Source organism: Micrasema longulum, unplaced genomic scaffold (assembly GCF_059751315.1).
Source record: "Micrasema longulum isolate JH-2025_06_02 unplaced genomic scaffold, ASM5975131v1 h1tg000037l, whole genome shotgun sequence".
Classification (NCBI taxonomy): domain Eukaryota; kingdom Metazoa; phylum Arthropoda; class Insecta; order Trichoptera; family Brachycentridae; genus Micrasema; species Micrasema longulum.
In genome coordinates, this window is record NW_028277244.1 from 347,571 (window position 1) to 363,180 (window position 15,610).

Below are 15,610 nucleotides of genomic sequence, written 5' to 3' on the forward strand. Positions count from 1 at the left end.
AGTGATGAGGGACCATTTAAACAATTTTTTGTCTTGTCATGGACCACCAACTGTTTGACGGTGATATAAATTTATTAATGAAAAGGTCAATTATCAAGATTTTTCTAAGCAAAACATGTACAAAATTATTTGAGACCAAAAGTATTATAATATTTGTCAAAATTTTACACAAATTATATTTTAGTCTGATTTTTGCGACTGCTTGCTGTTAACCAACTGCTGAATCCTTGATTCAGTGTTGCTGAAAGCCAAAAGCGTGCGGCACGGCACATTCTTGTTTATTTTTAATTATTAAAAGAGCTGAGATCCCTGCTCGCACAACTATGTGGTTGAAAACAGAGTTAGGTAATGCAAAACAATTTCTAGAATTTTAGGGAATGAAATTGCTTTTTGGCTCCAGAAATCTTCAAGTTTAATTCTTGTCTCGAATGTATCCTTGCAGTTACTGTCGTGTTGCATTTCAATAAAAAAATCCTGAATCTCATCAGGCACCTCAGAAATGTCGATGATGAAGGAGTTACGGATCAGTTTGCGAATACCTTTGTCCTCACATTCAGGAAAATATCAATTCATTTTTTAACTTTTGCAAATGGAGTGTAATGTTCTTTCGTATTTATCTCAGCACATTGTCCGTGTGCAGATTATTAGACTCAAACACAAATTTGCATGTTTATTTTAGGAAGTAGTTTTTACACCTGTTTTTTAATTTACTAATCTAATTGTTTTTAAAAATTTAATTAGAGCTGTTCTGTTGAGAGAATTGTATGATGACTTCGGAGACCACTTTGGGTGCTTTCAGAAACCACCAGTGCTCCACAGACCACCGGTTAAGAATCATTGATTTATATCCTTATGGTATTTTGATTAATATATTATCTGTAATATTGTCATTCTTATTTGATTTATCCTTATTCAAATTAAAACTGATACCTTTTTTTCTTTTCCAAACTGGATTATTACATTTTTATAGTATTATCTCTGGTGCTGATTACTTTAATATAAAGAAATACATTATGATATAAAGCTTTTTATTTTTATCATCTCTTATTTTATTATGTATGTTTAAGTTACGGGTCTTAATTTTTATGATTTTTTTTGTAATTTCCATATTTGTAAGTTTTTATACAAAACTGTTTTGTATTTTGTTTTTATGATTATTTTTATATTTTGTTAAAGGCGTAAGCCATTGAATAAATAAATATTTGTTATAAGTATTTGCGCATATATTGGGCCATCAGAAGCTTGTGGGTGTAGAAGTGCCTAATAACCCGCAACAGTGGCTCGTTTCTTCGGCTCAATATCTACATTGTACTTCTCAGTGAGGTGTTCATATAGAAAAAAATGTATTATCTAAAATAAAAATATATACATATAAAAACAAATAAGTTTAGTGTGATGTGCATTACTAAATCAATATTTTGCTTTATTAATTTCAGATAAATAACTAATCTATGCTTAATACAATTCAAATTATCAACACCAAAATGATTGCTCTGTACTATAGCCGATTATGGCCGATAGTCTCTTTCTTAAGCTAGATGTCTGTTACTTACTACCAGCATTAGTTATTTTTCTTCTACTATAACGCCAATTCAAATGTATCACATTATAAATAAATAAATCAATCAAACATCGTCCTGAGTCTTAATTTCATTTAAACACTAATTTTTACTATTTGTGTTTTTAGATTAGATTCAATTGTGAGGAGCCACCGGGAGTTTTTCACCGAGTTGGAAGCTTCATTACAAATTCCCTCAGAAATAAAGGAATTACATAAAATCCACTTCAGCAAAGAGGGATTTTACATACATAGTTTCCATTTAAAGATTAATCTATTGTATTTACTGAATAGAAAATCCTATCTGACTAACGTTTTCTCATCAGCTTTGAAGAGCCCCGTTTATGAAGTTGTCTTAACTGCATTGAATTATTTATTTTGCATTTTTTACTCGGACAACTTAAAAGAAATCGACGAGAGATTCGAATTGGGAGAAAATGAAAAAGACTTAGTCAAAAAACTGTCATCAAACGATATCAAGTGCCTACTTAATGAAATTAAATCCTCTGATTTCACCAATTTGCTATACAATATATTAAAAACTAATGTTTTTATGGTTTGCCGTCAAAAAGCTCTGATGATTCTCTCATTCATACCCGAAAGCTTAGATACTGTTTTGCTTCTTTTTACACAAAACGTAGAAGATAGCGATGTAAAATTTAAAACTCTAATTGATTTGGTCGATAGTGAAAATGATACTACAAATTTTATATATTTAAGATATATAAACAACTACATACAGTCATCAAATAAATCCTCCATCTATGAACAATTTTCTGATGAATCTATCGAGTTGTTCAGTAATATGTTATATGAATGCTCATGTCCAGATAAACTGTTCCAAAAGAGAATGGAATGTGCCAATATTTTGGTTAAACATTGGGAATTCTTCAACTGGGAGAACAATACAAAGGGTAATTTTATTTATTTTTATTTTTAAAGTATGAAAAAATGAACTTTTAGTTTATTTTCATCTGAAATGCTAACTTGTGAAAAAGATTAAATGTTATGTTCAAATAAACTGAATACATAATATGTACATACATTGTTAATAAATTACATTTATATTATTTTTCTTGACTTATCAATAATTAGCTGTTTAGTTTTATATTAATGTAGCTGCACAATTCATTGGCTTTACTTTAATAATTATTTTTTTTACCATGTTTCCATATGCCTGTACATTTCTGCATTTTTTATTAAAATGGTTCTAAGACAAAATAATTATTTTTAGTTATAACATAGTGTATGATTGCAATATAATATTATTTTACTGTTTGTATTTTTTTCAGGCGGTGGGTTAATACTTCAGTGGGCTGCAACTCTTCAGCTCTTGGATGATGACGAAGAAAGTATAAGATATAAAATTGCCGACTTGGCAAATACATTTACCATTAAACAAAATAAAGAAAATTCAAAACATGGAAATTTTTTGCATAATGAAAATAAAGCGAAAGAAATAATTTTGAATACATTTTCAATGTGGATGTGCAGATTATCAGCAGATCATGCAATTATATCACTGATCACTCTGGCATTAATTAACGAAAGCAGTTATTTTATCTCCGATGATGATAATATCAATCAAGAGGTAATTCCTTTTTATTTATTCTTATTTCAATCATCTGTAAAAATACACAATGGACTTTTTTTTAAATATTTTTTCTCAGATAATTTCACATCAAAAGTATTTATAAAATATTTAAGGGTTATTAAATATAAAAATTTAAGCGGCACATTATTAATGAAATAAAACAGGAACAAAATATTCAAACTGTCAAATTGAATCAAATTTCAGTGTTGTGATGTTTTTTTTTGCACCACAACAGGCTTTGAGGCCCAAATTACAGTGGTGAATTACAACACAGTCACCCAGGGTTGAGAAAAATCACATTTAATATTTATATTCCCACCGGGAATCGAACCCAGAACCTTCGGTGTGTGAGTCAAAAGTCTTAACCACTACACCACGGAGGCTGCCAATACTTGTGTATTTTCATAACTTCCTTCCATATCCTCTCCTTCTCATCTGCTGACAAGCCTCTAAAATTGAGCCTCATCTGGTTATTTCTTTAAAAAATAAAGTAAGTTTCTTAAATTTTCAAGAAGAAATTTGATGCAGTTCATTAGCATAAATATACATATGTATAAATAAAACACTTTGTATTTTTACGCCAGTTTGATATGAAGTATTTAGAACACAAGTTTCGGATATTCAGAATTTATTTACACCTGACGATGAGTAATTCTGAATACTTGTTGTGTTCTAAATTTTATATTTGAAGCACTAACTTTGTGGTTGTTCATTATAATAACAAAGTAATGTATGACAAGACTTGACTTATTATCTCCATATCTTTTATCTTTGGATTTAATATTTAGTAGGCGCTATTAAAATTATAAAATAGAATAAGATTTATTACTAAATGATACCTTTATAAGGTAGCTTCTGTAGCTTCAAAACTGGTCAATAGAAAAATAAAAAATAAGTGGTTAAAAACAAAGTTGTTTTATATTTATTTTATTGTTGTGTTCTAACTAATATTAAACTCAAAGTGTGTGAAAATGCAAAGTGTTTTACAATATTTTAAGTTTGTCCAAATGTGTGTAGACAAAAAACTGGATTTCACCCCTTGGGAGCGATTATTAAGCCCTGTAAACGCCCATAGTTCCATATTTCCTTCTCTAAAATGTTCTGCATCTCTGTTACAAAAAGTTTTATTTTTAATATATTTGAAATGTTTTTCCACAAAGTAAACGCTGAAACAAATAATTTAGCTTTAAATTCCACCTAGGAAATTTAAATGATTACTGCAATAAATTAGAAAAATTCTTTGCATTCTATAGAAATTCTCATAAAAATTTTGTTATAAAAAGATTTTTTTTAGTTTAATATAATTTCAATTACGTGAGTGAGGCTCTTAATATTTCCCAAAATAAAACTTATATTATCTTGGTTTGAATTTGTCTTAATTGTGTTTTTATTTTAGTGTCGGGTATTTGACAAGGGAGAGGTGAATATTTTTCAAGAAGAGATCGCCGTAGCAAAACTTTGCACAGACCAAATTAAATCAATTTTACTTACACTACAGGGACAGAAATCCATTATTACTACTTCAAAACAAAAATTAACCTATTTTTGTAATATTCTTAAATCTCAAACGATGTATAATGACAACAGCGATCTAAATATGCTTCAGAATATTTTAGAAGAACTTTCTGTGGATAATAACAAAAATAAATTATTTTCAATATTAGATCGATCAACTGCTTTGAAAAAAAATGCTTTAGATTACTTCAAAATAAAAAGTATTATTATTGATTTAAGTTTAGTTGACTAATTTTGTTGTTAGATATGTACCTACTTTTTATATTTATGATGGTGGCAACTAAATCAAATAATTATTTTTTTAATACATTATTTTTATACTTACGAAATAAAAATATTAAAATTAATATTTTTTTATTTACTAAATCACCCTGATTTTTGGTCTTCAGAAACATTTATATAATCAGTATGCAACCTAAATTATTACATTTCAGCTTTGAATTAATTTGGCTGAGTGTTTTAAATTATCTATCAAAATAAATACATATTGGTTTCATGTAAAATATTTTACTCGGTATAAAATTTAGATACATGTGAAACAAATAAATTATATCTCGCTAAAAACAACACTACTTTATAATTCGTCATTTTCTTCTAGTTTTCCTTCGGGCGGAGCCGCTAATACCAGACTCTCTTATATTGAAAATTAGTTTCTGGGCTTTTCTTAACTCATTTTCATTTTCTGATCTAATCCGGTTCACTTGTTGCTTTACATTTGAATTTTTATAGTGGTAATTGTTTATCTGTTTATTTTTATTGGACATCTGTAATATTTCAGATTTTATATCATTTATTCCTTCAGGGGTGATTTCTTCGTCATCAGAACTTAGAGAATCTTTTTCTGTGAATAAATCCTCTACTTGAACTAGTCTAGGAGAAGAATAAGTTTTGAGTATTTGTTTATTTTCCCTTTGTTTGAATATAGAAACTAATCCCCATGAGTTCCTGTGTTTACTTTCTCCGGATTCTAATTGCCAAGCGGCATTCCGCACTTCAATTCGCAATCTCTCGCACTCTTCAAAACTTACATTTTTACTAACATTAAGATTGACTTCTAGAGGATTGACGATATATAATGCTGAGTGATCCGGTTTGTTTATAGATCTGCCTAGGTTTAACGATATTGCGTGAGAAGAAAAATCATACTGGGCATAAAACTCAAAAAATTGAAGCAGCAATTCTTCAAGAGTGGATTTGTTATTTGATTTATGGTCAATGGTATTTATATCTCTAACAAAGGTACAATTTACGAGATCATCTGTCAATCTGAAGTCATTCTTATCTACAAAAAACAAACAAAATTACTATTCAACATTCACAAAATTAACAATCATTTCATTTTGTTTAGCATCCTTAAAATTAGATTACATAACTAGTTGAAAATTAATCCATTATACTGGCCATTTAAATAAGCTCTTTAAATCAAAATTGTTTCTAATTTTTCATCTTTAAATTTTTGCTTTAAAAAATACAGTTTTTCTTATCTAATAATTCTAATAATTCAATATAAAAATTATTAATGTAAGGTGTTAAAATTACATAAAGGCAGTAAAATATTTTATAATGAGGAACTTCAGCCCTATAGGAAATTGGATACAAAAAATGTTTTCTTACGCGCGGTAAAAATTAAAGCACTAAATTTTACACCAAAGTTTCTTAAAAATGTACAAAAAAATATTTTAATTAAAATTTACTACTTTGCACGACGTCACTAGTGCATATGAATCAACCAATGATAAGAAAGTTGTGAAAGATTTCCGGTTTACTTATCGTCAACGGACCAAATGGCAGAACTAACCGAGAAGAAGTGAAAGAGAACTTGAGACGTCACACGAGGATTAATTTCAGAAATACAAAACTTTAAAAAATCATAGCGCTGATACGATACACAAAAATCAAAACAAAAAAAATTGGCTTAGTTTAATATGCCATTTAGTAATACATTTAAAAATTCTTTTTTTTTCTTCTAAACTCAGTATTTTGTGCATGCCAATAGTTCTTTTATTTTTTTGCACCACAATAAAGTAACCTAATTACAGTGGTGAATTAATCATATTAATTTTATTTGTAAACTAATTCATTCTCTTAATTGTCATGCCAATTATTGGATTATTGCTACAGAAATAAAAAAGAAAAACACATATAGCAATAAAATTATTCTATGTGAAGATTGTTACCTGATTTTTTCTTAAGATAGTCGAAGCTGGGCAGAATAGGCTCCCTATTAGTGTTTTGTAGGAAGAATAATACCATCAGGGTCAGTGGGAAGTTTGTTATCCAGCGTCCGGGGGAGGGATTTGTTATTCCAATAGTTTCCGCCCACTTCCTAACTGTGAATACGAGTGGACGCACCCGGGGATCTAAACACCCAAAGGTATACAGCAACTCTGACATATATACTCCTGTCCTAAAATGGATTGAACAGAATATCATATTTTCTTAAGTAAAAGACAAAGTGACAAAAAGCTTTTTTTTAATCTTGTCGCATTGCGATACCCTTTCTATTTCAACGTTATTCCCATATCTTGCTTAACTTAATCCATGTCCGCTCCCTGTGTGGGGCATATGGTATCCACAAAGTCTATCCAAGCTTCTGTCTGCAGCCAATTTCAATCTATCTTCCCGAGTCATCAAAAAATAAAATTTCATTATTGTTTATTGAATTTTTTTATTGTTTTTTTAATTACTGTAAAAAAATGGTAACTATTCGTTATCACCCAAGGGAAGACATCTTTTCCAATTGAAACCAAATGTAACAGAAAAGCCTTGGTTTTCCTAAGTGATTCTGAACAAATTTGAGACATCTTCCGTATGCAGAATGCGCATTGGACACTGTTGTAATGGTTTTCACCTGTTCAGAATCCATGTCCGGGACTCTGCCATGTGCGAATGTCAGCTTGAGGAGGAAGATCTAAATCATGTTTTTTTTTATGCCCCATTAATGATTGTTATCCTGAGTTCCTATCTGACCTCTCCGATATCAACGTCCCATTTCTATTCATATTCTTACTCTCCTGTCCCCACCCAATAAACATGTATTTAAAATTCTATGTAAATATCTAGTTATAAATGGTGCTAAGCTGTAAATATGTTATACTATTATAGTTTATATTATATTAAATACTAACTTACTAAATTGTATATATTATATTACTAACACATGTGTAAATATGTAAAAAAAAAAAAAAAAAACTTGACACTGGCCAGAACACCCGAGTTGAGAGGTGAAAAGGCCATAAAAAACGAAGAAGAAGAAGCCAATGGGTGTACCCGTTTAGGTACATTTTATACAACATCGTTTGCATAACTTGAGATACCCATAGCTTTCTGAATACCTCTACATCTACTGAATAACGAGTATAACAAGGATTGTATGGAAGCTAAAAAACGAACTAAATTAATTTTCAAAGAAATATATTTTGCACTATGTCTTTCCAAAATTGTGTTAAACGAAAATCAGATGTAATATAGGAATTATCAAAAAAAATACTTACATACTGGCCATAGAGAGATCACACTCGACCCCGACATATTCCTGATTATATTTAATAATAGGTATCCTGGCCTGCAGTATTTTCCTAACATGATTACACCCCGGAAGGTAGAGTTGTATTATATCACTTATGATCTCCATATGTCTCTGTTGCTGCATTCTTCCTGAAGAAGTAGACTTCTTTGTATGAAAAACTAAACGGCTTGGCGATTCCTCTTTCTAGAACATATGTAATAATTATTGATTTTATTTTTTTAATACACATTATTTTAGGGATAATCGCAGATAATCAATATTTTATATAAAAAACAGGGTCAGTTGTTTGATTTCGTTATTTAACCTGGCCTATTTTTAATAAAATGTCTGTAAAATTGCGAACAATTTTTTAGCAAATAAACATTTAAAAGGGGAGTGGTGACAGTTATGTCTCACAGCTTTCTTAATGCATTATTTAATCAAAAATAAAACAATGAAATTAGTCCGTGTTATAGAAAACATGTTGAGTTATTTGTTTTTTTTTTGTAACTTTTCAGTCATTCTACATTTTTTAAAGCAATCAAAGGTTAAATATAATTAAAAGTTAACAACGCTGACTGTTATTACTTAAAAAAATAATAGATTTAATGGTAAAAAACTCAAATTTATCTTGAAAGCCCAAACATCTAAAACTTTTAAGGATTCCTGTGTATGCTTGTAATGGTTGGAATGCTCCGTTTTTGTTACACTTATTTAAAATACAGAATTTTTAATGCCTATTAATAATTCATTAAAAATTTCATATTACAATATTCAAACTTTAAAAAAAAAAACACCTTTATGGATTGATATATCCACAGACATAAATATATACATAATAACAGCAACACTTTAATACATTTGTTTAAATATTTCCTTAACATACGCAGAACAGCAGTTTAACATGAGATTCAGGTTGTCTATTTCAAAAAAGGTTAAAAAAAATGAAACATAAGTAAGGTTAAAATATTGTATGATAATAACATAATTATAATAAAAAAGGCGAGGAATGAAAAAAGGAGAAAAAAATTGTTTTAAGTGCGCTGTCCTTCCCCTATTAAAATTATGCAAGTAATGGATTATAGTGCAGTCTAAATATAAGCGCATGTGCAATAAGAATAAGTTGGCAAGGCCATACAAAACACGATTTTGAAATAGGGCAGATTGCCAGTAATTACCTTTATGATTATTTAGCACACAGCAATAAACAAAAATATTGAAAATCACGATTATTAACATTTTATAAAAATACATCAGAAAACTATTATATTTTTATTCATATTTTAGATCTGAAAAAAAACTTCAATTTCAATATACTTACGTTTTAACAGGTGTTTCAAATATTATTTATTTACATTAATGCCATATAATATTATGTACATAGATCAAGGAGACCAAATAATTATTATAGAAAGGGAATTTTATTTATAAATAACATTGTATATACATTTTTTAGGGACAAAGACACAGTTTACAGCGACACAATCAGGAACGACCCATGCCTGTGAACTATCCCCGACTCACTAGAAAATCCGTGTTGAGTCGGGGCATTTGAGGGGATTTTTAAATATTTGAGTTCTTATGATTTGCTTTTGTTATTTCTATTTTGTTTTTTTTTTCACAATAAATATTTAAACAATGTATTAGATTACTAAACTACTGCGATTAAATGTTTTCTGTAAAAGGTTCATTGAACCAAAGATTGCTAAATAAATAAATAGTTGAACTTACCTCAGTCGAGTCATCTGTGTACCTTAATAGTAAATCTAAATCACACCCCATTTTTCCAAAACCATTAACGGTCGACCCAAACGGCCACACAGTAACATCTGGATATAATCCTTGTAATGCACATTCTATCTGAAACATTTATAAGAAAATATATTTGCATTCTTATGATTTACCTAAATGTTTAATTTTGGTTCCATTTTCTTTTAGTTGTGAATAACCATGTTACAAAATTGAAAGCGGGTTGAGGTAGAGCGGGATTCCAACCCTAGAAACCCTGATCCAGAGTCCACAACACTCTGCATGGAACCACGGCCCTTCTTAATTCAACAAGTATAAAAACAAATCATGATTTCATAATAGGTACTTATATAAATAAATAAACAAAAAACGCCTAACTCTCTCTGTGCCACAAGGACAACGAAGACCAGGAAGGCCCAAAATGCAATGGATGGACTGCATCAGTGCGGATACGAGAACGTTGGAAGTAAGGAGCTGGAAAGGAAGGGCAGCAGACCGTCAAGAGTGAAGGAGACTCCTGGATACAGCCAAGGTCCACCCAAGGCTGTCGAGTTTATGATGATATAAATAAATAACATTGTTTTTTTTTCTCAAATAATAATATCTTATATTAAAGTTATGGGACTTGTAACATATTTCTAATTTTTTTTTCAAAGTCAAATAGTGTAAAACTGTTTTTTTGTTTCATTGCGTTACACGTTTGTTAATGTTTTATTTTAGAATTCACATAAAAAAATATACAATTTAAAAAAATATTACAGTTAAACAATCTAAAACAAAGTTTGAATTCACAGAATTTAAAAACAAATCCCTTACCAAAAATATTAGATTAAATCAAATTTGAAAAGAATTTAAACACCGTCAGGCAATTTTCTCCTTTTAGCATAAATTTATTTCTCTAGCAAGTAATTTAAATAAAATATAATTAAAGTAGATACACATTTTTAACCTAGCTAGACCGAAGGGGGGGATTCGAATCCCCCATAGACCGATTTGGTCAATTTCACTTTATGTACATAAGTATTCGGCAAACTAACAAAAAAGAATAAAATACACTAATGTATGCGAAAACATGAATAAATTATTGCACGGTCATAAACACTTCCAACATTTTATTATCCTGATGCCATATACAAGTAAGCGCTGGGGTCGTTTGGTCCCCCCGTTCGGATCATGTGTAATTTTTGGATGCTTAGGGAAAGGTTAAGAAGATATTTTACAATTTGGGCCTGAAAAGTTTAAACATCTTGAGCCCTGATAAAGATCTGCCAGTTGCAATACCTTTAAAATACTCGTGCATAATGGGCAGACGTAGATTAAATATAGACTCTTCTGTGTGCTTTTTTTATCTTCCTTACTTCATGTCATTATATACAATCAAATTCATTTAATTTCATACATTTAATGAAATGTAGCAGAGATTCATTGCAATGTATTTGTGCATTTAAAAAAAAGTCCAGACCAGACTATAATCTTCTTGTCAGCTCACACACGGATAAATACATCACTGTGCATGCACTAGCTTTAAATCAAATCAGCATGAAAAACAAATGTGGTAAATCATGCGTTTAAAAAAACAACTGGGTTCCAATTACTACTAAGATGTTAAAAATAAAGCGTTTTAGGAAATAACCAAATGGTTCTTACCTGTCGAGCAACCATGTATCTCAGTCTGGTACCAATGTCATCTAATCTTGTCATTAAATAGAGATTTTGTATCTGCTCGGACAAATTTTCCGATTTTAAAATATTTTCCATAACATCACTTTCTGTGGGGATATTACAACCATTTTTTACATTCAATTCCAAATTGCTAGGAACATACTTTACACTCAAAATATCAGTCAATTTACGACCAGAATTTTTATTCTTGGCCGATCGGAACCAAAGAAAAGAAGACTTAACGGGAATCACATCTGATTCTTCAGAAAAGCAACACGATGAACTTAATGTTGTAGCTTCATTTTCCGTTTCAAACTCAACTAGCATGAAGTGCTGAAAATAAAATGATGAATTAACAGACGTGTCTCTCACTTTTAGATAAACACTGCGCATATTTTAAACAGTTTGTATTTTACCTGTTGACCACGACGTATAGTATAATGATACACTCCCATTATATTCCCGTATTGAGAACAGTAAGTATACAGCTCTGGAAACGATAAATCGGAATTGACCTGCACTAAAACGCTTCTTTTTGCCTGGCATTTTCTTTCATCAACGGATTCGTCAAATGGTTTTAAATTTTCAAAAGAATCTAAAACGAAAACAATTTAATACGAATTGCTTCAGTTTATAACCTAAAACTAGGAACATATGAAACTCACATGAAAACGACCTCCCACCAGAAAACGAAATAAAGTTCAATAAATGACCACTGCTTTTTTTACACGCCAGTGAGTTATCTGAAGTAAATATTTTATTTGGTTTTGAAATTAGTCTCCCGAACCGGACCAAATATGACATCTTCGTAAAAGCATAGATTATCACAGATACCACAGATCACACCACGATCACAGATTACAGATATCTTACCACGATCACACACATCAAAACTAGCCAAACGCCAAATGTTACCAAAGACAAACGACTCAAATTCCTGATAAAAATTAGGAAATTTAATTTAGTGGGGAATTTTTATTTTCTAGTCATGTTGATAGAAATTTATTCCAGCTGTCATTCACACCGATTCACACTTAAAATTTGTAGGTTATTATTATTATAAGTTTTAATTTTAATCAAGTTAATCTACTAAGAGCGATGAATATACTTCCAAGATTTCTGACGTGCGTTCCGATGCAATTTACCCGGAACGCATGTAAATCCTTTCAAGTAAGTGCTGCCCTTCAGAAAGTTAATTTTGGAGAATTTGCTACGATTCCTGTTAAACTCCACAATCATGATAATTTATTCAAGGACTTTGTTAGATTCTATGCCAAAAGCAAAGATAAAGGGAAGGACAAGGGGAAAGCGTCTGGCAGTGTTCCGATTAGTCCTTCACTCATTTCTTCTGTTCTCGACTATGATAAGATAAAATCCCAATTTGAAGGAGTAACAGAAAACATGAAAGAAGACTTCGCAAAAAACCTGTCTTTGCGTTCTGCTGTTGGGACGATTGAGTCTCTTAAAGTTCCCTATGAAGGAAAGGATTATGAGTTACAAGAATTGGCACAAATAGTAAGAAAAAACCCTAAAACAATTGTATTGAATATGACTGCCTTTCCACAAGCTATTCCGGATATTCTTAAAGCTGTTCAGAATTCGGGTTTGAATCTGAATCCTCAGCAAGATGGAACCACAGTATTCCTTCCAATTCCAAAGGTCACTAAGGAACATCGAGACCATTTAATTAAAAATGCTAATATATTGCATCACAAACACCGGGATATGGTTAAACAACTAAATTTATATTATATGAAGGAGATAAAAAACAAAAAAGGAATTTCTGAAGACATTTTGCGATCTGTACAAGCCCAAATTAACGCCATGACAGAGTTGTGGCACAGTGATACAAAAAAAATATTGAATGCTAAAATATCTGAATTATCTGGAAAGGATTAATGATCCAGGATGCCATTTAATGTTATGTAAATAAACATTCGGAAAAATAGGAAGCTTTTTATATCAGAACTAGCAGTCAAAACATGGCCTTGTTTATAATATCTTGTAGCAATAATTTTGATTTTGTTGTATTGAGTGTGAACCCAATGACAAAATAAAATTTATGAATTTTATTAACTTTTCTTATGTTCCTTTACCTTCTATGTTCCAGTACTTTTTCAAACCATTACTTTATAATGCTGTAAATTCATATACTAGGCAATTTTATTTACTTAATACTATAGAGAGCTTTATGACATCTAGGGAGCCTCCGATGCGATCAGATCTATCAAGGTTTTTAAGGGCACTTGAATTGGGCTGGTCATATAATTAGAATGGACCTAGCTCTCTTTGTTCCACAAGGACAACGAAGACGAGAAAGGCCCAAAATGCAATGCGTGGTCGGCATCAACGGACTAGAGTGGAATGGATGCTCAGATGCAGCCTACAACATATCTAGCAATATATCTTTGATAAGAAAGTTTTTATTTTATAATGATTTATCATGGAGTGTTAGGAAGATAATGCCTATTCACCATCATCATTTCCTTTCCACACCTAATGGTGCATAGGTCACTGCATTGGTACACCAATCTCAGCGTATATTGATCATTTTTTTTGTTGCATTAAGATAAGATGATCAGTCTTACGCTTCAGGTGCCAGCCCAGGGACTATGAAATATGCTAGTGTGAAAAACTTTTTACGCTGCTTCACGTTTACTGACTAATGTTAGGTTCCGGATCTTAGGTTGAATGGAACACAAGACGGGTGCTCAGTGTGTACATTTATATTAATGTTCAACATAGAGTAAATGAAATGGCTCAAGACATCGAATAATATCTCTGTAAAGTTTTGCATTCAACTTATGTTTTATTGTAATGAATCCACATTGTGATTAGTTTAAAGAAACCCCACAATAATAATATTTTGTCATAGTATATAATATGTATTTTTAAAACAGATTAATAATAATAATTGTTTTTCTAATGTGCGTCCACTTTGGACTCTATTTGTTCCAGCTTAACACAGAGCTTGTAGTTTCTTGGAGTTAGGTTGGAGGCTTAAAATTATTTCTGTGTTATGTTATGAAATTAAACAATTCAATTTAATTCAATAATGCAGAGTTAAGGACTGGATTTTCCTTAGTGGGAGGGATTTGATTGGGAAACTTCGTTATGATCTTTCAAATGTTTGAGTTTGCCATTTACCATATTGATGCGCCATATATTTATTTTATAAATATATTATTATGTTTCTGACCCAATATAATATGTGTGATGATATACTCGTATGTATGTGTCAACTAATTACTCGTCCCAACTCAACACATGACCTTTAGTCCCATGAAGTTGGGACTTATGTCTCAAAAAATGTGTAATAAACTACTTATAATTATAAAGTGTTGAGTATGTTTAAATGTTTGCAGTCTGGCTGGATTTCAACAGAGAAACTGATGAATCTCATTCGCATAATAAAGTTTCCAGCTCTTTTACTTCACAAAAGTCAACAGATGGAAGAGTTAAGGAAATGTGGATGTTTAAACATAGGCAGAATGGTGAATGTTACACAGTGTGTAATGTGGCCACTAAAACCAGCCAATGACAGGCCCTCATAAGCCCTGTAAATGCCTAGACTTCTATGTTACCTTCTCAAAAATGATTTTCCTCTCTGTTTCAACAAATACTAATAAGTAAATAAATAAATGCAAAAACATGTTTTAATTTAAATATCAGTAACATATAATATGTATTTAAGTATATGTAGGCGACTGAAAAACCCATCTCTTAAGGGGTGGCTGGGCTCAAAAAGATTGAGTGCCCGTGGTGTAGAGCTTTGCGAGTGTAGTGTTTATCCAACACATTATAAGTCTCGATTCCTGATCTCTAATATTTTTTGCTGGCATACAGTATATTTGAATACCCAGCGGGTTTTTAAAAATGAAGACGTGTAATAGGTAAAAAAAAAGATAAATAAAATATGCATTGCTATTATTAACAATAATTAAATACACACAATAATGTTGTGTACCCAGCATAAAGTTATCTAAAAAATATGAAATTGGAATTTCTCTTGACGAATGGGATC

The 15,610-nt window shown here is 30.7% G+C and overlaps 3 protein-coding genes across 6 annotated transcripts in view; 2 read left to right on the forward strand and 1 right to left on the reverse strand.

Moving 5' to 3' along the window:
* The window catches only part of THADA (Thyroid adenoma-associated protein homolog), a 29,876-nt gene extending 24,865 nt beyond the window's left edge, over positions 1-5,011 (forward strand). For both annotated transcript variants that reach the window (XM_088225569.1, XM_088225575.1), the window contains 3 exons: positions 1,688-2,472; positions 2,851-3,149; positions 4,549-5,011. In XM_088225569.1, the coding sequence (XP_088081695.1) occupies positions 1,688-2,472; positions 2,851-3,149; positions 4,549-4,899 (1,435 nt within the window). In that variant the 3' untranslated portion in view covers positions 4,900-5,011. The remainder of the gene's footprint in view (positions 1-1,687; positions 2,473-2,850; positions 3,150-4,548) is intronic.
* Positions 5,012-5,158: 147 nt separating this feature from the next.
* MTPAP (mitochondrial poly(A) polymerase) lies at positions 5,159-12,502 on the reverse strand. Of its 3 annotated transcripts, none has more exons than XM_088225597.1 (7): positions 12,252-12,502; positions 12,003-12,181; positions 11,572-11,919; positions 9,907-10,035; positions 8,162-8,379; positions 6,845-7,074; positions 5,159-5,949 (listed from the first exon to the last, which is right to left on the reverse strand). In XM_088225597.1, exons 1-7 carry the CDS (start codon positions 12,388-12,390, stop codon positions 5,252-5,254), a joined length of 1,941 nt encoding a protein of 646 aa, XP_088081723.1. In that variant the 5' UTR covers positions 12,391-12,502; the 3' UTR covers positions 5,159-5,251. The 3 variants fall into 3 exon arrangements, with proteins under 3 accessions (XP_088081723.1, XP_088081725.1, XP_088081732.1); XM_088225599.1 differs by having other exon boundaries at positions 9,907-10,031; positions 12,252-12,404; XM_088225606.1 differs by lacking the exons at positions 11,572-11,919; positions 12,003-12,181; positions 12,252-12,502 and adding an exon at positions 10,303-10,462 and having other exon boundaries at positions 9,907-10,031.
* An 88-nt stretch (positions 12,503-12,590) lies between these two features.
* mRRF1 (mitochondrial ribosome recycling factor 1) lies at positions 12,591-13,658 on the forward strand. Its single transcript, XM_088225617.1, has one exon. The coding sequence runs from the start codon at positions 12,685-12,687 to the stop codon at positions 13,483-13,485; it is 801 nt and encodes a 266-aa protein (XP_088081743.1). The 5' UTR covers positions 12,591-12,684; the 3' UTR covers positions 13,486-13,658.
* Positions 13,659-15,610: the final 1,952 nt, after the last annotated feature.

Bases quoted from the DNA above. Each gene is read 5' to 3' on its own strand.
- MTPAP (XM_088225597.1), bottom strand. From the start codon at position 12,390: ATGTCATATTTGGTCCGGTTCGGGAGACTAATTTCAAAACCAAATAAA. The intron at 12,182-12,251 runs GTGAGTTTCATA...TTTTCGTTTTAG, and splicing joins TGGTGGGAGGTCGTTTTCAT to ATTCTTTTGAAAATTTAAAA. The intron at 5,950-6,844 runs GTAACAATCTTC...TGTTTTTTGTAG, and splicing joins CTATCTTAAGAAAAAATCAG to ATAAGAATGACTTCAGATTG.
- mRRF1 (XM_088225617.1), top strand. From the start codon at position 12,685: ATGAATATACTTCCAAGATTTCTGACGTGCGTTCCGATGCAATTTACC.